At 46.7% G+C, this 22,360-nt stretch overlaps 1 protein-coding gene across 2 annotated transcripts; it reads right to left on the bottom strand.

Annotated features, from left to right (window-relative positions):
- Window positions 1-723: 723 nt before the first annotated feature.
- Window positions 724-20,397, bottom strand: LOC143961312 (transmembrane protein 272-like). Of its 2 annotated transcripts, none has more exons than XM_077470568.1 (5): window positions 20,321-20,397; window positions 9,409-9,496; window positions 8,092-8,142; window positions 4,604-4,801; window positions 724-2,318 (listed from the first exon to the last, which is right to left on the bottom strand). In XM_077470568.1, the coding sequence occupies exons 1-5, from the start codon at window positions 20,360-20,362 to the stop codon at window positions 2,128-2,130; spliced, it is 570 nt and encodes a 189-aa protein (XP_077326694.1). In that variant the 5' UTR covers window positions 20,363-20,397; the 3' UTR covers window positions 724-2,127. The 2 variants fall into 2 exon arrangements, with proteins under 2 accessions (XP_077326694.1, XP_077326695.1); XM_077470569.1 differs by lacking the exon at window positions 20,321-20,397 and adding an exon at window positions 13,729-13,856.
- Between the last annotated feature and the right edge of the window lie 1,963 nt (window positions 20,398-22,360).

The raw sequence follows: 22,360 nt of genomic DNA, 5'->3' as shown, positions 1-22,360 counted from the left end.
GTAGTGGGGAGGTTTTTGGCACGGGAAGGGGGCATGGTTATTCGTCATAGAGAATTAGAGACGAACGTTGGCCTCTATTTAAGAAGGGATGGGGTTCACCTCACGGATGTGGGCATTGACCTTTGGTCCATGGGGCTGCAGGACGTGATTCAGGCACCCCTGCAGGTGTGGAGGGGCCCTCAAGGTTGAGGTTTCATCCTTACAGGCTGTGGCGATGTTTGGTTTGTTGGTCAGTGATGGTAGCAGTAACAGATGTGGCAAAAGGGGTGGGGGGCTCATCGGTAGTATGGCCCCTCCGGTGTATTACATCAAAAGGTTGATGAATACTGGTTTGGTTGCACTGCGGGAAAAGGGGTGGTCTCTGAGCGGTAAAGCTGGAGTCCTATGATGTTTGGCAAAGGTCTCGCAGTGTACTGGTGATATATTGGTTTCTCTGTGGTTATATATATTGTTATATATTTAAAGTTAATTTGGAGTTTTACTTCAGTTTGTTTAATAAAGGCTGTTATGGCCTTATACTTTTTCATTCAAGGTAAAGGTGAGAAGGGAGTATAAAGGAGCTGTAACAGAACATGGTTGGATTATCCCTATGGTATCAATTAGAGTGAGGATTGCACTCCACTAGTCACTGGTTCACCCTCCTTTATCCTGCTACCCTTGTTAGGTAATATCTAATTTTTCATTGGCTGAGGCTGTGTTTTTTTTGTTTTTTTTTTGTTTTTATTAAGTTATTTTAGAACGTTCTTTTGTATGTACAATTGAAAATCTTCAATAAAAAAAATTCACAAAAAAAAAAAAAATTACAATTGAAAGCATTTTGTTATATCTGTTTGACAAGTGCAAAAAAAGACCTGTTCATCCTGCCAGAAGTCACTTCCTGTGCTGAACTGTTATCAAATGAATTGTTTCAAGTTATCTCAGGACAACAGAGCCCCTTCCACCTTCCCTATATTACCAAAAGTATTGGATGCCTGCCTTTACCCACACACGAACTTTAATGGCACCCAAGTCTTTGTCCGTACGGTTCAATATTGAGTTGGCCCACCCTTTGCATCTATAACAGCTTCAACTCTTCTGGGAGGGCTGTCCACAAGGTTTAGGAGTGTGTCTCTTGCAAAAACACATTTGTGAGGTCAGGCCTGGTTCGCAGTCTCCACCATGTCTTTATGGACAGGGGTTGGGCTTTGCCCCTAAGTTCCAGTGAAGGGAACTCTTAAAGCAGTGATGGCGAACCTTGGCACCCCAGATGTTTTGGAACTACATTTCCCATGATGCTTTGGCACTCTGCAGCATAGTGGAGCATCATGGGAAATGTAGTTCCAAAACATCTGGGGTGCCAAGGTTCGCCATCACTGTCTTAAAGGCATCGGCATACCAAGACATTTCATGCTCCCAACTTTGTGGGAACAGTTTGGGAATGGCTGTTCCAACATGACTGCACACCAGTGCACAAAGCAAGGACCATACAGACATGAATGAGGGAGTTTGGGGTGGAGGAACTTGACTGACCTGCACAGAATCCTGACTTCAACCTTAAGCGGAGACTGCAAGCCAGGTCTTCTCATCCATATCAGTGCCTGACCTCACGAATGCACTCCTGGAAGAATAGTCAAACATTCCCATAGACACACTCCTAAACCTTGTGGACGGTCAGAAGATTTGAAGCTGTTATAGCTGCAAAGGGCGGGCCAACTCAATATTGAACCCTACGGACTAAGACTGGGATGCCATTAAAATTAATGTGCATATAAAGGCAAGCATCCCAATACTTTTGGTAATATAGATAGGGTTATCCTGTAGTCCTTTCCTAGGGTGACAACACTGCTTGCTATACAGTACATTGAGTGAGCCTTGTCACGGTAGGACAGGAAGTATGTTACAGGCAGGATTACCAGGAGAGGAAAAAAGCCAGAAAAATAGAAAACTAACACAACCACCTAAGGATTGTTAAATTGCAAAATATTGTGTTTTCGTGCTTAGATTAGAAATGCTTTAAAATTCCAAGGCACCATCTATCTTGTAATCTATGTGGGGTTTATCTTCATTATAGTATAGATGCTGTATACAATGCATGCTACAAACATAGGAGGTACATCCCAGAAATTGTGTCCTTGTGATTTATGGTGGCTAAGTAAATGTTCTCTTCAGAATGCAGAGGACAGTCAGTAAACACAGGTAGGTGCAGAACAGGACGGCAAAACACAGGTGGCACACCGTTGTTATCCAGAAGGCATAGAGGTAAAGGACTCGGTTACATCTTTTCGAGCCTGTAGGAGAATCCCAGGGTTCACTGTATAAGGAATAGATCCACACATTGCCTGCAGAGAAGAGAGATAGGGTAACTATGACCTCCTGTGCTGCCTGCTCTGGCATTTCCTATATTCTGCATTCTCTCTGTCTGCTTGTGCTTCCCACTCACCTCTGCCTGCCCTTGCGCTCTCCCTTCCATCTGCCTGCCTGCCCTATCCTCTCTCCCCCATCTGCCTGCCTGCCCTATCCTCTCTCCCCCATCTGCCTGCCTGCCCTATCCTCTCTCCCCCATCTGCCTGCCCACCCTATCCTCTCTCCTCTGCCTGCCCTATCCTCTCTTCCCCATCTGCCTTGCATATCCTCTCTCCCCCGTCTGCCTGCCCACCCTATCCTCTCTCCTCTGCCTGCCCACCCTATCCTCTCTCCTCTGCCTGCCCACCCTATCCTGCCTTGCATATCCTCTCTCCCCCCGTCTGCCTGCCCATCCTATCCGCTCTCCTCTGCCTGCCTGCTCGCCATATCCTCTCTCCTCTGCCTGCCTGCTCGCCCTATCCTCTCTCCTCTGCCTGCCCTGCACTGTTACCTCATTCTGCTTGCCCTGTAGTCTCTAACGTGCCTGCTTTGCACATTGCATGTCCTCCGCCTCTCTTGCATCCTGTCCTATGTTTGTCTGCACTGCTATTTCTGCACTAGTTGAGCCTGCACTCTCCTTGTGTGTCTGCACTGCACTTTTTCTTCTGTGTAACTGCCAGCACTCAAATCTCTGTAACTCGGCACTTTCCTATCAATGCCTTTTTTTTGGCTTCTAGTTCTTAGCTTTGGTTAGGGTGTAGTGCCTATAGTTATATGACCTATTAGGAGTACACAGATGTGTATGACACAGTAGTACCTTTTTTTCCCCATTAAGGGTCACTGTTGAGGTTATTCCCGTTATTCCCAGGTTAATAATTTTGCCCACATCCGGGAGTTGGAGTCTCCCATCAGAGATATGTGGGTATTTAACCCTTTTGCCCTTTTGTGTTCATCATTATGTATTGATAGATTGATTAGCTCAGATGTTACGACCGTTGACCGTTTGTGGGTTTAATAATAGAAACTCAGATATGGTATCAACTGAGAACTGAAGGAGGATAAGATAGGTAACAAGTCATCTTGTTCCCCCCCCCCCCCCCCCCCCCCCCCCCCCCCGAGGTGGTGAGAAGTTGTTTTTTGGTTATTACTCTATCACCGTTGGCTCAAATGAAACTTTTTATTATTTTTATCGTTCTCATCCTCTTAAAAACTTTAGATGCTGGCGATTGTGGCGTGACAGTCATCCTGCCAGTCTCCTGCATGGAGGTTTAGGATCCCCCACCTGAGACTCAGATCGAGGCATGGTTTTCCTCTGTATACGACATAATGCGATGCGTCAGTGCATTGCTCGTGCCCCAGGACGACATCAGATTGTGACGAAACTCGCGTCGGAAGAAGTGGCTTGCTGATGTCATCGCGTTGTAATCATGAGTGGATGGATGGATGTTCGCAAGCTGGTCAGCTTTTTCAATTCTCTATCTCTCAGCACTTTACTCTGTGACTGATGCACTCACTCTTCTCTAAAGCCTGCCCACACTCTCTCCTGTGTGTAACTGCCTGCACTATCTCCTGTGTGTAACTGCCTGTGCTCTCTTGCTCTGTAATTGCCTACACTCTCTCCTGTGTGCGACTGCCTGTTCTCTCTCCTGTGTGCGACTGCCTGTTCTCTCTCCTGTGTGCGACTGCCTGTTCTCTCTCCTGTGTGCGACTGCCTGTTCTCTCTCCTGTGTGCGACTGCCTGTTCTCTCTCTCTGTAATTGCCCACACTCTATCCTGTGTGTGACTGCCTGTACTCGCTCTCTGTTCGCCTGCACTATCTCCTGTGTGTGACTGCCTGTGCTCTCTCTCTGCAATTGCCTACACTCTCTCCTGTGTGTTACTGCCTGTGCTCTCTCTCTCTCTCTCTCTCTCTCTCTCTGTAATTGCCTACACTCTCTCCTGTGTGCGACTGCCTGCATTCTAATCTCTGTAACACTGAACTTTCATCTATGTAATGATACTCTACTCTAATACTGAAATCCCCTATCAGAATTTCTTTATGAACACCAGCACCATTTCTTCTGAAATTTTCATCACTGCGCACGTTCTTATGACCACAAGATTTTCCTGTAACAATTATTGTGAAACCATCCGTTTTCGCCAAAGCCTATATGCAACATTTTGACAGCCACAAAAACTCTGATACACTTTCCCTCTGGTCTGCCCGTTCTGTGTAACCCCCACCATCCCTTGTTCTGTTAACACCCCTATTTGATGGTGCGTCGCTCTGTTGGATATTTACCTGCAATGAAGAAGGCAAACATGAAGACAAGCATCACTCCCTGAGCACAAAGAGTGACCAAACTGGTTTTTGGGGGTTCACGTCCATCCCCACATGGGAGGCAGGTTAGACAAAGGAAAAGGATACCTGCCACACCTGAAATGATCAGATAGTAGGGTATCAGGTATTGTCCAGGGCAATCACGGAAGTAGACAGCTCCTGTAAATGAAAACAGACATCAGGATTCAAAATAGTCATCAAACTCTTAAAATTACGAGGAACTCTAGGCAAACCTTTTTTATCCCCCATAATGCCTTAATGACAGCAATAGCACATGATATAGGTATCTTTTCCAGCAGGAACAGAAAACATATCACCACAAACAAAGGAAGTCCATCTACAGAACTGAGTGGTTTTTGCGTTTCCTCAATGAGGAGGAGACATATCACATGTAACCTGGTAGAAGGAGGCTCAGCCCAAGGCTCTCATCTGCAGTCCCCCAGCCAACCCTTCTTCCTCACCCTCCTTGATCTTTGTCCCTCAGACAATTCCTTTTTATGGGCAGGAAGAGGTCTAGGCCTACTCTCTACCCCCTTGATGGACTGGATTGGCCTGGTTTGGATCCTTTGGTCAGTGTTGTTGGGGCAGTGAATAGATATCCTTGCCTGGGAATGTGCCAGGTTATTTGCACACCTCTTGGATCTTTGTCCCTCAATGCCTTCCTCTTTATGGGCAGGAAGAAGGGCATACGCCATAACCTATTGGTGGCCTGGCTTAGCCTGGTTTGGATCCTTCCAGTCAACAGAGTCATTTCTGGATAGTGTGAGGTCACTTCCATGGTGCCACAGCTCCTGGATCCTTAGCTGTACAGGTGCAGAGGGACTGGCCAGGGCATGCTGATGCCTCTTCTGGCCAGGCCTCCTGACAGGGATGGTGTAAATGTCAGAAGACCTTTTTGTAGCTCTCCTCTACTGCAGCCCCTGCTATGTTTAGGGGGAAAGACTGGTGTCAGGGCTGATGCTGGCCTTACACCTGCAGAATTTCGTTATATAAAAGAGTTAAAGAGGAAGTAAACCCTGCTGAGTTTACTTCCTCTTTGATTCCCTGCAAAGGTAAAGCATAATGGACTACTATACATCGCATAGTAGTCCATTATGTTTCACTTACCTGACACAGGAGCCAACAAAGTCACTGCTGTCCCCTGTAGTCCGGCGCATCCATCTTCTCGGTGGGTCTTGCTGTTCTGCCGCTGTCATTCGTTGAAGCCACGATGACGTCACTCCCGCGCATGCGCACCACAGCCGCCACTCGCGGCATATCACCGTTGACCGCGGCGTGCTCAGTGCGCCTGCGCGCCGCTGTCTACCGCGCATGCGCCATAGACAGAGGTGCCTGCCTTTCGGGCAATTATCTCCTAAACCGTGTAGGTTTAGGAGATATTTCTTGGACCTACAGGTAAGCCTTAATCTAGGCTTACATGTAGGTCAAAGTTGGTTGTAAGGATTTACAACCACTTTAACAGAACTATATGACAATCGGCTTCAACCAGAGCAAGCAAAAATAATCAAAAAGTCAAGGATGGAAATTTGTCTAAATTAATGGGAACAAATATATTTCTAATCATTGAATTGGTTCCTGGCCAAGAAAAATTGTAACTAGTGTAATACACATACATTGGTCAAATCTTTCTATGAAAATCGAGACAATGACATGGTACTTGAACAAAAAAATTTTTGAAATATTTTGAATTCATGAAGGCACAATCGAATGGCTGGATGAGCAATTTTCATACTTTATCATCATCTGAATGTTCAAACTAAATTCTACAAGTGTGAGGTCAGCTTTGCTCTCTCTAATAGGCAGTTTACAAACAACTACAGTAGATGTAGGACGATAATGATCTTTTGGATTTGTTTGGCTCCATTTATAAACGCAGTGCATCGCCCATGCCCCAGACTACATCATTATATGACGAAACGCACGTCGGGAGGAGCTGACGTCATCGCATGTATCCGTCAAAGCAGATAGGCATTCACATAGCCGGCTATTTTGCTATTTTTAACCTTCTATGCTGCAAGTAATTTTATCTCTTTATTAAATGATGTCCTATCGGAATTATGCTATGGCGAGTCCCTTTTTCATTCTGGGTAACATCTGACCACTCTGTATGGAACCTGCCTGATCGGGGTATCCGGGCTGTTTGCTGGCTATAGCCTCATATATCCTCACATGGTTTATTTGGAGACAGCGGTTTCCACTCTTGCATAAAGGCCCTGGCTGGGGTAATTGGCCGCAAGCTCATCTAGCTTACCTTATGGTAAGCATGCATTTTATGTGGTGTTCACACTTTGGTTGTGGGGGGAGGAATCGTCCTTGTTTTTTTATTCTTTATGCACACTTGCTTCATGGACATTTCTTGTGTGTAATCCAATATCATAGCTGTGTTGCAATTTATGATTTTCATCCATATACACCTTTTGGATTATTACTATTCAGTAACATATACTGTTTATTATGTTTTGGGCATAATCATATTTTATTTATTGGTTCAAACTTAGCCAAATATGTTCATATTATTTTGCACCTTTGTTTATTAATTAGCGCTGCTACAATTTTTTCCCTATTTAGTCTATATCTCACTTTTCGTGGCTGCTTATGGTTATTATTTAAAGTGGTTGTAAACCCTTACAAACCACTTTGACCTACAGGTAAGCCTAGATTAAGGCTTACCTGTAGGTCCAAGAAATATCTCCTAAACCTATACGATTTAGTAGATATATTTACCTGAAGACAGCCACCGCTGTCTACGGCGCATGCACCGTAGACAGTGGCGCGCAGGCGCAACTGGGCAAGCCGCAGATCGCGGCCATATGCCGCGAGTGTCGCTCCCGTGTGGATTGGTGGGAGTGACGTCATTGCTGCTCCGGCGAATCACAGCGCTGGAGCAGCGAGACCCACCCATCAGGGTTTACTTCCTCTTTAATTTTCCTTATGTTTAGTAACTTTTTTTAAATATTTACTATAATATAAATATGCTTAGTGCAGTAAATATGGAATAAAATATGTCTGAAAAGGAGAATTCTGGGGCTTTTGTCAAGAGTCACTCAAAACAAAGTCTTTTGCGTATAATATGGGCCTTTTGGCAATGCATTATGTTAAAGGGCTGACACTTACTATATATTGTAGTGCAGGGATATGCAATTAGTGGACCACCAGCTGTTGCAGAACTACAAGTCCCATGAGGCATAGCAAGACTCTGACAGCCACAAGCATGACACCCGGAGGCAGAGGCATGCTGAGACTTGTAGTTTTGCAACAGCTGGGAGGTCTGCTAATTGCATATCCCTGTTGTAGTGGCTTGTATGTTTATCCTTGCACCATAAGTCTGGCATATCCATTACCATGTAATGGGTATTGTTAAACTAGCTTTTGCAAGGGCCGAGGGTAGATAAGGTTGGGGAAAGCAGTAATAGAATGTTGTAATAAAAAAAAATGCACATGGTACTCACCTAAAGCAATACTGGTTATATGAATTCCAACCACGATACACTTTAGCACAACTGAGGAGAAGAAAACACAAGACGTACAACTAGTAGTCCCTGTCAAATTTAGCATTTCTAATAGAAAGGACAATAATGATACAAAGCAACAGGTATATTAGCACAAGGGACAGAACTTCCATTCAAAGTGTCCCTTGTGCTACTGACTCAGTTGGCATTCTTGACTAGCGCCTATGACGGTATCGTATTAACCCCTGCGGCACCAGAGGATTAAGGCTGCGGAGGGGGGTGGAGCAGGGGATCAGGCAACTTTGGATTTCAACTAAAACCACAGCCAGCAGCACAAGGGACACATCACGTTAAATGTAAGTGCTGTCCCGTGTGCCATTTAAAAAAAAAACAAAAAAACGATGATGGTTGTAGTATAATGTTAATAGGAAGAACCAGGGCTTTTTTTCAGCAGGAACGTGGGGGGAACGCAGTTCTGGCACCTCCAGCACTGAATGTACTATGTGTAATGGCAAGGGGTGCTGGCGTGGGCTGAAGGGCCTATTGATGCTGGCTGCTGAGCGATCTATTGTTGCTGGAGCGGATCTATTTTTAAGTGGCGGTCTAGTGTTGCAGGTGGGGGGGGGGGGAATCTATGATTGCTGGGGTCAATTATTGCTGGAAGAGATCTACTATTGACAAAGGGGGGGTCTATTGTTGCTGGCCACTGGAGAGTCTATTAATGCGGGGTGCAGGGCGATCTACTGTTGCTGGAGCGGATCTATTTTTGAGTGGCGGTCTAGTGTTTCTGTGAGGTCTATTGTTGCTGCTGGGGGGAGTTATTGTTGCTTGGAGGGGCAATTATTGCTGTAAGAGATCTACTATTGACAAAGGGGAGGGTCTATTGTTGGTGGCTGCTGGAGAGTCTATTGATGCTGGTGGCATCTGTTGTTGCTGCTGGGGTGGTATTTTGTTGTGGGGGTCCATTGTTGCTGGGGGGGGGTCTATTGTTTTTGATCAAATCTATTGGTGCTGGCTGTGGGGGATCTATTTTACTACCTTTCTTGCCATCTTTAACAAATTCCATACAAATTACTTAGCACCACAAAATGATCTGGGCTCTGTATTCTCTAAAAGGGGCTGTACTGGGAGTTTGGTGGGGGATGAAACCAAGGAACGTTGCTCAGAGGTGGGTAGGGGGTGGAGACAAGAGGTGGGTAGGGGGTGGAAACAAGGGGGGGGGGGGTTCCTGCACCTATTCCCTGAGAAAAAAAGCCCTGGGAAGAACAGATTGATATTACTGTCATTTTTGGCATGAATGTTCAGTACTTTACTTACTTGTGATAGGCTTTGGTAAGAAGGGCTCCTGGATTATCCTCAGCAGTGGACTGGTGTCACTTTGGCTGTCATCCATCCCGGGTGCACTCTAATATTGAGAACAATGCAGGGACAAGGTTAGACAAGGTTATCTAGAGCTCAGGGCAAAACATGTCAAACTGCACCCCCCACCCAAGATGTAGGAGTATTATATGTAAGCGCCCCCCCCCCCCCAAAAAAATAAAAAATAAATTGACCACTACTAATGTGCATGCTTACCTCCCATGACACATCCTCCCCGCTAAAATCTCCCCCCTCCCAGCACAGATTTTTGGCATCCCCATCCCCTCTCCCAGCTCAAATCCTCTCTCTCTCCCCAAAAAATGTAGCACTGACCCCAAAGGAGCGGCTGATTTTATTGGGGTTACCGTTACATTCTTCACCTCGTGTACATCTAGGGGTTTCCCAAGGTAGATGGCCCAAGAACTGCAGAGACTGACGCCAGATCCGCTTGAAGGGATTTTTATTTGCGAAAAATAGTTAACAACACAGTCTCTCGACATAGGGTTTAAGGGTTAGGTAGGGAAAATCCAGGTACTCCTAGTGCTAGTGTAAAAAAAAGTCTCTCGTATCAGCAAATCCAGAGAATAGCCATTCACAGCTGGATTTTCACCCTTATGGATAGTCCTTCTCTCACCAGGCCTAGCAACCAACAGGGTGCTCAGATCAAGAACAAGTCTCTGCCACAGACTTTATGCAGGTCACATTGGTAAACTGAAAATTTGTAGAGCCCTCGTATGGTACCAGTATTTTGCAGCTGGTCCAGCGATACCACACGAGATTGGATTCACTTGGGTCTTTCAACTTGTCCAGGCTCTTGCTGAGAAGCCAACCCTTGCGTGGCCTTGGCCCAAAGAGTCCTCCCCTGGATATCTTCACAGTTGCTGGGCCTCTCCAATAACCGAGACGGCACCGGACCACCTCTGAATCCTTCCTTCAGTTTCCTTGCCTCGGGCTAGCCAGCCTCAAGACATAAAATCGAGTGGATCCGCACCCCAGGACATGGAAGTCCATGGGGCTGGTCAGGTGGCCAGGACCATCAGCCAGAAACCACTTCTGGACCGGAACCCCAACACACGTGACATCCGCACCTTAAGTACCCTCTCCCAGGAAGCACAGCAAGAGTGACACTCCCACTGGGCTGGTTCAGAGAGAGAGTAACCTTAATACACCCAACTAGACTGTGTTTCAATACCTGCCAAAAGTGACAACTCCACCTATGGATAGGCAGAACGCCCTGCAGTCCAGTCAGACCGGTGCTGAGGTCAAAATTTAGAACAATTAAACCCAAAACCAAACTGCGGTTTACGGGTAAAGTTAAATGACAAAAACACATAGCGCATGCTCTTCAGGAGCTGGCACAAATACCCTCCAATCATCCCTACTATCACAAATCCCCCCTCCATAAAAAATAAAAAATTCCCCATCTAGCACAAATCTCCTCCCCCCCCCCCCCAACACACAAATCCCCCCCAGATCTCCTTTCCTAGCACCCACCCCCACCACAATTTCCACTCCTATAACAATTCTTACCCCTTGTGATCCTCACAAGTTCCCCCACCCAACAAATCCCCTCCCCCAATCTCCTTGCGGCACCGCCCACGATACCACAGTGCCCAGGCAGCCGTCCCTCCTGCCCACCCCTTGTCCTAGCCCTGGTTGAGAACATACACAACTAAATATCTCTGTGGATAAGGAAATTGGTATGATTGTGCAGCACCCTGGAGCTTAGGCAGGCTTGCTCCTCAAAAGTTTATTTGCCAGGAGTAGTTATCCTGGTCGATTGTGAGAGATCTATTGATTTCTCCCTAAGTTTGGCCTTGTTGCACTTTTCTCTTCTACCACTAGATGACCGGGTACTTTGTACCGCAAGGGCAATGCAAGGTCAGGTTATGGGTATGTTGGGTATCTCAGCAAAATGGGTAGGGGTTTTCTTGGATCCATTGGCCTGCTGGGAGAGCCTATATAGTTGGGTGGAGTCAGGTGATCTATGTTCTGTGCCACCTGGACAGCTGTCTGGATGCACATGTGTTGTGCTGCCTGGGTTGCTAGGCCGGAGATTGGGCCCATCCCGGGCACATCTGGCTGCTAGGCTGTCTGAGGGCCTATCCAGAAGCGGGAGAGCAGTGCAGGGTTGGGACTGCAGTCCAACCAGAAGTGACGGTTCTGACGGCTGGAGAACCTGTCATGGTCGGAGGTAGAGGGGAACCACTAAAGGGACCAACCACCTTATTACCAGGGACCACAGTGAGTAGCTGAAGCAAGTACCGGAGTAGTATTCTCACCAACCGAGGATGGTAAAGAATCAGGAAACTTCAGCAGGTGCCAAGCCAGGGACTCAGCCAGCGGAGGTGATGCTTGCAGAGTAGCCTTGTGTGCCAAGCCAGGGACCGAGCAGACCAGCGGGATGAAGTTTGAGAGGTATCTGGAATGCCAAGCTAGGGACCCAGCAGAGAAGCAGGGCTGATGCTTGAGGAAGATACCACAGTGAAGAACTGGCAGTGAATCAGCGGGTCTAGTGAGAGACCGGAGCTCAGTGTATTGAAGAACTACAAGGCGTGATTGTAGAGAAAGTAAAGGAACTGTTGAGCCTTGTATTTGGAACTGTTAACCGCTTGCCGACCACCGCTTAAGCATTTACATGGGCAGAATGGCACGGACAGGCAAATGGGCGTACAGGTACGTCCTTTAAAATTTTATGCCATATGGTCACGCGTACAACCCTGCCGCGAGCTCCATGAGTGTGATCACGGGTCCCGCGGACTCAATGTCCGCGGGGATACCCGTGATCGTCTCATGGAGATGAAGAACGGAGAAATGCTAACGTAAACAAGCATTTCCCTGTTCTGCCTAGTGACACTGACACTAATCACGGCTCCCTGTGATCGGGAGCGGTGATCACTGTCGATGACTGTGCGTGTCACACATAGCCCCTCCCCCCCACAGTTAGAATCACTCCCTAGGACACACTTAACCCCTGCAGCGCCCCCTCCTGGTAAACTCCTTCACTGCCAGTCACATTTACACAGTAATCAGTGCATTTTTAATCGCACTGATCGCTGTATAAAATGTGAATGGCCCCAAAATAGCAGCAAAAGTGTCCGATCTGTCCGCCATAATGTTGAAGTCACAAAAAATAAAAATAAAAAATTGCTGATTGCCGCCATTACTAGCAAAAAAATAAAATAAAAATTATTAATATAAATGCAATCAAACTATCCCCGATTATGTAGACGCTATAACTTTTGCGCAAATCAATAAATGCTTATTGTGATTTTTGTTTTACTAAAAACATATAGAAGAATACGCATCGGCCTAAACTAAGGGAAAAAAATGTTTTTTTTAAATATATTTTTGGGGGATATTTATTATAGCAAAAAGTAAAAAAAGAATGTATTTTATTATTTTTTTTTAATTGTCGCTCTTTTTTGTTTATAGTGCAGAAAATAAAAAACTGCAGAGGTGATCAAATACCACCAAAAAAAATCTCTATTTGTGTGGAAAAAAGGACATCAATTTTGTTTCGCATTACTGCGCACTTGTCTGTTAAAGCGACGCAAAAAGTGCTCTGGTCTTTGGCCAGCCAAATGGTCCGGGGCTTAAGTGGTTAAAGACTGTTGCCATAGCAGACAGCATTCCTACACATGCAGATGCGGTGTCCTGCTGGATGCCTTTCCCTGCAAGGCTGTCCTCCCATGGAAGTTTTAGAGTCTGCCAATTAACCTTGCAACTACCTAAGGGTGTCCTGGCCCTAACCCTCCCCCTCCCCCCAAAAAAAAGGTTTGTTAACAGAAATAAACTTTCTTTTGCATCCAAGAAGTGTCTGGCGCCCAATAACTACTCTACACTCACCTTGCCTCACAACTCACTACACATGGATGTCAGCTATCTCTGGCCCTGGAGGTTCTTATTAGATCAAAGGAGGCCTGGGACCTTGCTACATGAGTTTAACCCCCACCGCTGCCACCCACCCTACTACTTCCATGAGGGGTCCAAGGTTACAAAAATTTGGACCCCAGCCTTTTCTTTGGTATTCCAGCCAGAGGTTGGGCAGGTCATGAACCTGGAAGTTCTCATCGGGCATCAATGTATCAAGGAATCCACCGCAGTCCCCATAGATGAGGTCACCACTACAGTGGCAGCAGACTTCTGTTTTGGCAGAAGAGGTAAGTAGCTTACTACCTGTCCCCATTGAAGGGACATCACCCCCCCCCCCCCCCCCCCATAAAGGCAGTGCAGGGTAATTCTTACTTGGTATAAAAGTGCATTGATTCTACTCACCCCTGTGTCTGCTGACATTCGTTTCTTAGTATAAAACAGCGTGAAGCCACAGTGTCAGCAGAATGTGACAAGGCACTTCCTATACCGAGCAACTTGTGACTTCTCAGGAAGAGATAGAAAGATTAGATATCACTTATAGCAATGGTGACCGCGATGTGCGCCGTCCCCACCACTAAAGCTCACTGTCAAAGATTACTGTCAAAGCTTAACCGCTTCAGCCCCGGAAGATTTGGCTGCTCAATGACCATGCCATTTTTTGCAATTCGGCAATATGTTGCTTTAACTGACAATTGCGCGGTCGTGCGACGATGTAACCAAACAAAATTGACGTCCTTTTTTCCCACAAAAAGAGATTTCTTTTGGTGGTATTTGATCACCTCTGCGTTTTTTGTTTTTTTTTGCACTATAAACAAAAGAAGAGCGACAATTTTGAAAAAATAAATAAATAAATCACAATATCTTTTACCTTTTGCTATAATAAATATCCCACATTTTTTAATAAAAAAAAAAAAAATATATATAATAATAATAATAATAATAATAAATATATATATACAGTGGTGTGAAAAAGTGTTTGCCCCCTTCCTCATTTCCTGTTCCTTTGCATGTTTGTCACAATTAAGTGTTTCGGAACATCAAACCAATTTAAACAATAGTCAAGGACAACACAAGTAAACACAAAATGCAATTTGTAAATGAAGGTGCTTATTATTAAAGGTGAAAAAAAATCCAAACCATCATGGCCCTGAGTGAAAAAGTGATTGCCCCCTAAACCTAATAACTGGTTGGGCCACCCTTAGCAGCAACAACTGCAACCAAGCGTTTGCGATAACGTGCAATGAGGCTTTTACAGCGTCCTGGAGGAATTTTGGCCCACTCATCTTTGCAGAATTGTCCTAATTCAGTTACATTAGAGGGTTTTCGAGCATGAACGGCCTTTTTAAGGTCATACCACAACATCTCAATAGGATTCAGGTCAGGACTTTGGCTAGGCCACTCCAAAGTCTTCATTTTGTTTTTCTTCAGCCATTCGGTGGTGGACTTGCTGGTGTGTTTAGGATCATTGTCCTGCTGCAGAACCCAAGTTCGTTTCAGCTTGAGTACACGAACAGATGGTCGGACATTCTCCTTCAGGATCTCTTGGTAGACAGCAGAATTCATAGTTCCTTTTATCACGGCAAGTCTTCCAGGTCCTGAAGCAGCAAAACAGCCCCAGACCATCACACTACCACCACCATATTTTACTGTTGGTATAATGTTCTTTTGTCTCATCGGTCCACAGAATGTTGTCCCAAAAGTCTTGGGGATCATCAAGATGTGTTGTGGAGAAATTGAGAGGAGCTTTGATGTTCTTTTTGCTCAGCAGTGGTTTTCTCCTTGTAACTCTGCCATGCAGGCCATTTTTGCCCAGTCTTTTCCTGATGGTGGAGGCATGAACGCTGACCTTAACTGAGGCAAGTGAGGCCTGCAGTTCCTTGGACGTTGTTGTGGGGTCTTTTGTGACCTCTTGGATGAGTCGTCGCTGCGCTCTTGGGGTAATTTTGGGCGGCCGGCCACTCCTGGGAAGGTTCACCACTGTTCCATGTCTTCGCCATTTGTGGATAATGGCTCTCACTGTGGTTCGCTGGATTCCCAAAGCTTTGGAAATGGCTTTATAACCCTTTCCAGACTGATAGATCTCAATTACTTTCTTTCTCAATTGTTCCTGAATTTCTTTGGGTCTCGGCATGATGTGTAGCTTTTAAGGATCTTCTGGTGGACCTTACTGTGTCAAGCAGCTCCTATTTAAGTGATGCCTTGATTGTGAACAGGTGTGGCAATAATCAGGCCTGGGTGTGGCTAGAGAAATTGAACTCAGGTGTGGACAACCACAGTTATAGTATGTTTTAACAAGGGGGGCAATCACTTTTTCACACAGGGCCATGATGGTTTGGATTTTTTTTCACCTTTAATAATAAACACCTTCATTTACAAATTGCATTTTGTGTTTACTTGTGTTGTCCTTGACTATTGTTTAAATTGGTTTGATGTTCCGAAACACTTAAGTGTGACAAACATGCAAAGAACAGGAAATGAGGAAGGGGGCAAACACTTTTTCACACCACTGTATATATATATATATATATATATATATATATATATATATATAATTATTTTTTCCACTCAGTTTAGGCCGATATGTATTCTTCTACATATTTTTGGTAATAAATAAATAAATCACAATAATCGTATATTGATTGGTTTGCGCAAAAGTTATAGCATCTACAAAATAGGAGACAGATTTATGACATTTTTATTATTATAATTTTTTTTACTAGTAATGGCGGTGATCTGTGATTTTTATCGGGACAGCAACATTATGCCGGACACATCGGATACTTTTGACACATTTTTTAAACCACTGACAATTATTGGACGTGTGCGATTAGTTTTGTACAAATCGAGAATTTGTACGAATTTCCGTAAATTCATACATTCGGGAGGATCCAAAATACGAATCGCTATGCTTCCGAATTTTGGACGAAATTTCATTTACGAATTTGCGGATCCAAACACTGTTACAATGGAAACGTGATTGGGGTTTTGTTGACCAATCAGAGGTTTTCTTCTACTGCTGAGTGAGGGTTGGGAAAATGACTTTTTTTCTCGTTCAAAAATTTTTTATTTTATGTTAAAATAAATTACATGTACAGAATATAAGACAAATTATGTGATACCAGAAATAAAAAGTAGACATATTGAAGTACGGATGATACAAAGCGAAAATGACTTTTTTTAATATGGGAGTGGGAGACTGGTACTGGTAGTCGATGGGAGATTCAGAATCTGACAAAATAAGAATGTTCGTTAATTACAATTATTCGTTATGATGAAGTTAAAAAACCCAGGAAGTCAGCACAGCACAGAGATGGTGGGAACTCCTCATAATAATAAATTCATCATAACGAACATTCGTAATTGTTACGAAAAGTTAACGAACCTTAACGAAAATTCGTATTTCGTACAAATCCAAATTGAATTTCGGTCACAAATTACGAAATAGGAAATGGAACGAAACAAAATTTATTGACGCCCAACATGTCTAACAATTATACAGCGATCAGTGCTAAAAAAAAAAAAAGGAACTGATTACTGTGTAAATGTCACTGGCAGGGAAGGGGTTAACAATTTTGGATGATCAAGGGGTTAACTGTGTTCCCTATGTGTGTTTCTAACTTTGGGGGAGGGGGACTGTCTAGGCAGAGAGAGAGAGAGAGATCAGTGTTCATACTTAGTATGAACACACGATATGTCTCCTCTCCCCCGAAAGAACGGGGATCTGTATGTTTACACACAGATCCCGGTTTTCACTCTGTCATGAGCGATTGCGGGATCCCAGCAATCATCGCGCCCGCTGGGCACTCGCATCGGCTCCGGGCACAGGCCGCACCCTTAATGTCCAAAAGGCGAAGCAACGCAAGGTAACGTTGTTTTGCCCAGCCGTTCCAATCTGCTGCAGTAAAACTGTGGCGGCTGGTCGGCAACCGGTTAATTGAACAAGCTGAAGTTGAAAGCTGCTTGGCTACCATGCTAGCATATTTTTCACACTCGTTTTAGTAAATCAATCCCTACATACACTATATTGTCAAAAGTATTGGGACGCCTACCTTTACACATATTAAACTTTAATGGCATTCCAGTCTAAAGCTGGACACACACTATATAATTTTCTGTAGATTTTTTTCTTTTAGATTTACCAAAATCATATAATATGTGGTTAAACCCTAAGCGTTTCAATTTGTATGCAGACAGGCAGGCCCTTGTACTCAGGGACGTAACTATAGGGGGTGCAGCAGTTGCGACCGCAACCAGGCCCTGTGATGCAGGGGGCCCATGCAGCCCCTCTACATATGGCCGGCAGCAGCATAGGCAGCTAGGGGTACCAGTGCACCAGGCACACGGGTGGCTGGAGGTGGAGGGTGACTAGCAGAGCTCCATGCTCGACTATCGCACTGGCTGCTCTTTAGTTGTGCATTCCCCGCATGACCTGTGTCCTCGGCCGGCTCCTCAGAGTACCCCTCTCCTGCTCCATGCATTGCCGCTCAGTCCGATGTCTGTTCTCCCCAGCCAGAGTCCTGCCCCCCAGACCCCCCCCCCCCGAGTCCGGCCCACTCTGCACTGCATACTTCTCTCGGGTAAACAAACTTTAAGCACACAGATGCAGTGCAGCCCTATGAGAGCCGGCTCGCCGGAGGACACTGCAGGCTTGTCTGCCAGCCCCCCTCCTCCCTCGTCATACACAGATGATGAAAGGTCTTTCTGGGAGATATGCCGATCACCCGTCCAGCACACTGGATGGAGCCCAGGCCAACATGGATGAGTGCGCGGCCTACAGCTTGGTCATGGTGAGTGAGAGGACCCCATCCTCCACACACCATTACATACCCCCTCCATCTCCCTCTGGGGACAGGGACCCCCACCTCCCCTGGGGGCAGGGACCCCCACCTCCCCTGGGGGCAGGGACTTCATCTGCCCTGGAGAAAAGGACCTCATCTCTTCTGGGGACGGGGACCCCATCCTGCCTAGGGACAGTCCCCCAATGGGGCACCTAAAAATAAAAATAAAAAAACGACTGAAACCAGTGGTGGAACTACAGGGCTCACAAAGGTCATACCTATAACCACGCCCTGGAGTTCCACCACTGGACTCGGAGGGAACGGCCCTGGCTGGGGTTCAGGGGGGCCCTTCATGGTTTCTTGCATCGGGGCCCTGAAGGTTCTAGTTACGCCACTGCTTGTACTACATGATTTTGGTAAATCTAAAGGAAATCAGATAACAAAAGTTGTATAGTGTGTATGGGGCCTTAAGCCTCGTACACACGCTTCAATTTTTGTGGCAAGTCGAAAGTGAAGATGTAACCCACAATACAAAAAATTTCATACAACAGTATACAACTTCAGTAGTGATGTGTGTTGAATAGTTTCGTATGTATTCTTTCATTTCTGGGCATGCGTAGTCTTGCTCTTATGATTTTTTTCATACAAAATCCATACTAATGAAACGAAAATCGGACATCAAGTTCACATGTGATAAGAATTCTATAGTCTGCACCTCCAGCTTTTATCTGACGAAAAAGCTAAATCAGCTGTCTAGAAAGCACTGTAATAACAATCCGAAAATCATCAGATCGTTCCACGTACAAATTTTGCCATCCGATTTTCGTATCGTGTGTACAGGCCTTTAGACTGGGATGCCATTAAAGTTCATGTGCGTGTAAAGGCAGGCGTCCCAATACTGTTGCTAATATAGAGTATGAAATAAAAATATATTAGGGGTGCAACAGATCGTCACCCATCCGTCATCCGAACAGGTCACCCTGTTCGGATCGGCACACCCCGCGATCCATGGAGCGCTCCGCTGCCGCGGCCTTAGGAAAGGCCATGGCTTCGGCCTAGCTCCGGAGCGGCGGCCATCTTGGTACACCCAGCGGCTGTTTACAATGTGATCGCTCCGTCAAATGACGGAGCGATCACTTGTAAACAAACCGGCGTCATGTCATGACGCCAGTTTCTCTCTCCCCTCTGTGTACTGATCTGTACAGTGGAGGGGAGAGATCGGATGGCAGCAGCGATGTGAGCTGGATCTGTAGTGCCCACAGCGCTGCTCTGTGACAATTGCAGTCACATCCATCCATACTCTGCCATACCCAGCCGTACCCAGCCAATACTCGGCCAATATTACAGTGGGGGAGATGATGTGGATATTACAGTGGGGACTATATGGTGGTGGAATTTTCACAGGTTTTTGCAAATTCAATTATTATTTGCTGATCTGAAAAATGATCCGATCCATGACTCTGATCCGAGGAACAATCCGATCTGTGAGTTTTTTGATCCGTTGCACCCCTAATATATATATATATATATCATATTCAGTAGGCAATACCACCCGCTAAGGCCTAGTTCACACCTCAAGACCCACTAACAGGCCAGGTTTGCAGGATAACTGGAATACATGACAGGTGCTATCATTTGCTGCTCAGTGATTGCAGTATTCTAGTCTGCATCTCCCCAAGGTAATACATAAAACCTGGCCTGTTAGTGGGCCCCGACCAAGGACAGGAGTTGAGAACCACTGCTTTAGTGCTTTTTTTTCAGCAATGCACTGCAGTCCATTTAACATGGTTTCCTATGGGACACGTTCACATCTATGCTTTATTCAGCCTCTGCATTTTTGGAAAGGGTCAGGGACCTTTTTTTGAATACAAAGGTTCAATAGACTTTAATGGAGAAGCTGCAGAAAAGTATGAAGTGCGTTTTTGTAGCAATCTGCTGTTTTTAATCTGCCCAAAAAGGCATTAAATGCATAACATATTGAAAAACGCATTAACAATACATAACACCCTGCAGAAATGGATCAACAGGAAACTGTGGGAACCCGGCCTCAATAGGGGGGTCCTACAACCACGTGCAATGCATGTAGTTGTGGCGCATTAGTGCTGGGATCAAGAGGTTAGAGGAGGCACCTCCTGACCACCTGTCAAACGCTCTCTGAAGAGCAATCCAATCACATTTGCTAAAAACTGGTGGACTGTTATTTCCCCAGAACCTACCTGTGGACGATCAGGCCAATCATTGATAGGTGATCGATACATGTCTGAACACACAGGACTGGTGGAGAATGGCTGCAGGCCTTCTTAGCCTCTCATTGCTTTGTATAGGGCTTCCCACCCACAGCTGTTCATATGAACACATTTCAGCCTCCTGCAGGAATTCCTAGTCTGCCCTAAATTGCACATCATGTGAATTGGACCTTACTACTTCCCTCTCTCAGTGCAAGTCTATGGGTCAGCTGGGACTTGGTTAAAACAATAGACTCTATACAGCTTATCCAAAGCAGGCAACCTCACCTTCTAATGTCTTTTATTGATTCACATCTATGCATTTTTAGTGCTTTTTGCCTTTTGCAGATTTGCACTACAGAACGTGTTCCATAGCAAACCATGTTAAATGGACTGTAGCGCAATTCTGCAAAATGCAAAAAGCACAAAAAATGCATAGGTGTGAAACCTCTGTAGTATTAAGGCAACTCCCCTCCCCTCCGCTCCACTCCCTTCCCTTCCACTCCACTCCACTCTCTTCCCCCCCCTCCACTCCACTCCCTTCCCATTCACTCCACTCCACTCCCTTCCCATTCACTCCACTCCACTCCCTTCCACTCCACTCCCTTCCACTCCCCTCCGCTCCATTCCCCTCCCTTCCACTCCACTCCCTTTCACTCCACTCCACTCCACTCCACTCCACTCCCTCCCCCCCCCACTCCACTCCCTTCCACTCCACTCCACTCCCTTCCACTCCACTCCACTCCACTCCCTTCCACTCCACTCCACTCCCTTCCCCTCCCCTCCGCTCCACTCCCCTCCCCTCCACTCCACTCCCTTCCCTTCCACTCCACTCCCTTCCACTCCACTCCCTTCCCCTCCCCTCCACTCCCTTCCACTCCCCTCCACTCCACTCCCCTCCCTTCCACTCCCCTCCCTTCCACTCCACTCCCTTCCACTCCACTCCACTCCACTCCCTTCCCCTCCCCTCCGCTCCACTCCCTTCCCTTCCACTCCACTCCACTCCCTTCCACTCCACTCCCTTCCCCTCCCCTCCACTCCCTTCACCTCCTCTCCACTCCACTCCCACTCCACTCCACTCCACTCCCTTCCCCTCCCCTCCACTCCACTCCCTTCCCCTCCCCTCCACTCCACTCCCTTCCCCTCCCCTCCACTCCACTCCCTTCCACTCCCCTCCGCTCCACTCCCCTCCCTTCCACTCCACTCCACTCCCTTCCCCTCCCCTCCACTCCCTTCCCCTCCCCTCCACTCCACTCCCTTCCACTCCACTCCACTCCACTCCCTTCCCCTCCCCTCCACTCCACTCCCTTCCACTCCCCTCCGCTCCACTCCCCTCCCTTCCACTCTACTCCCTTCCACTCCACTCCACTTCCTTCCCCTCCCCTCCACTCCACTCCCTTTCACTCCACTCCACTCCCTTCCACTCCATTCCACTCCCTTCCCCTCCACTCCGCTCCACTCCCTTCCCCTCCACTCCCTTCCACTCCACTCCCTTCCCTTCCCCTCCCCTCCATTCCACTCCACTCCCCTCCCCTCCATTCCACTCTACTCCCCTCCATTCCACTCCACTCCACTCCCGTCCACTCCACTCCACTCCATTCCACTCCCTTACACTCCACTCCATTCCACTCCCTTCCACTCCACTCCCTTCCCCTCCACTCCGCTCCATTCCACTCTACTCCACTCCACTCCCTTCCCCTCACCTCTACTCCACTCCCTTCCCCTCCTCTCCACTCCCTTCCACTCCACTCCCTTCCCCTCCACTCCACTCCCTTCCACTCCACTCCACTCCCTTCCCCTCCACTCCACTCCCTTCCACTCCACTCCCTTCCCCTCCACTCCATTCCACTCCCTTCCCCTCCCCTCCCTTCCGCTCTACTCCACTCCACTCCCCTCCACTCCACTCCCTTCCACTCCACTCCACTCCCTTTCTCTCCACTCCACTCCACTCCCTTCCCCTCCCCTCCCCTCTACTCCACTCCCTTCCCCTCCCCTCTACTCCACTCCCCTCCACTCCCGTCCACTTCACTC

This window comes from Lithobates pipiens, unplaced genomic scaffold, assembly GCF_037356315.1.
Source record: "Lithobates pipiens isolate NorthernLeopardFrog02 unplaced genomic scaffold, aLitPip1_a1.2 Scaffold_8, whole genome shotgun sequence".
Classification (NCBI taxonomy): domain Eukaryota; kingdom Metazoa; phylum Chordata; class Amphibia; order Anura; family Ranidae; genus Lithobates; species Lithobates pipiens.
Note: the sequence above shows the minus strand (reverse complement) of the source record. Positions and strands in the feature narration are given on the sequence as shown.

Excerpts from the sequence above, each read along its gene's own strand:
- LOC143961312 (XM_077470568.1), bottom strand. The coding sequence starts at position 20,362 with ATGTATCGATCACCTATCAATGATTGGCCTGATCGTCCACAG. Across the intron at positions 9,497-20,320 it reads ATTGGCCTGATCGTCCACAG|AGTGCACCCGGGATGGATGA; the intron begins GTAGGTTCTGGG and ends TCTCAATATTAG. Across the intron at positions 2,319-4,603 it reads GTTTGCCTTCTTCATTGCAG|GCAATGTGTGGATCTATTCC; the intron begins GTAAATATCCAA and ends TCTTCTCTGCAG.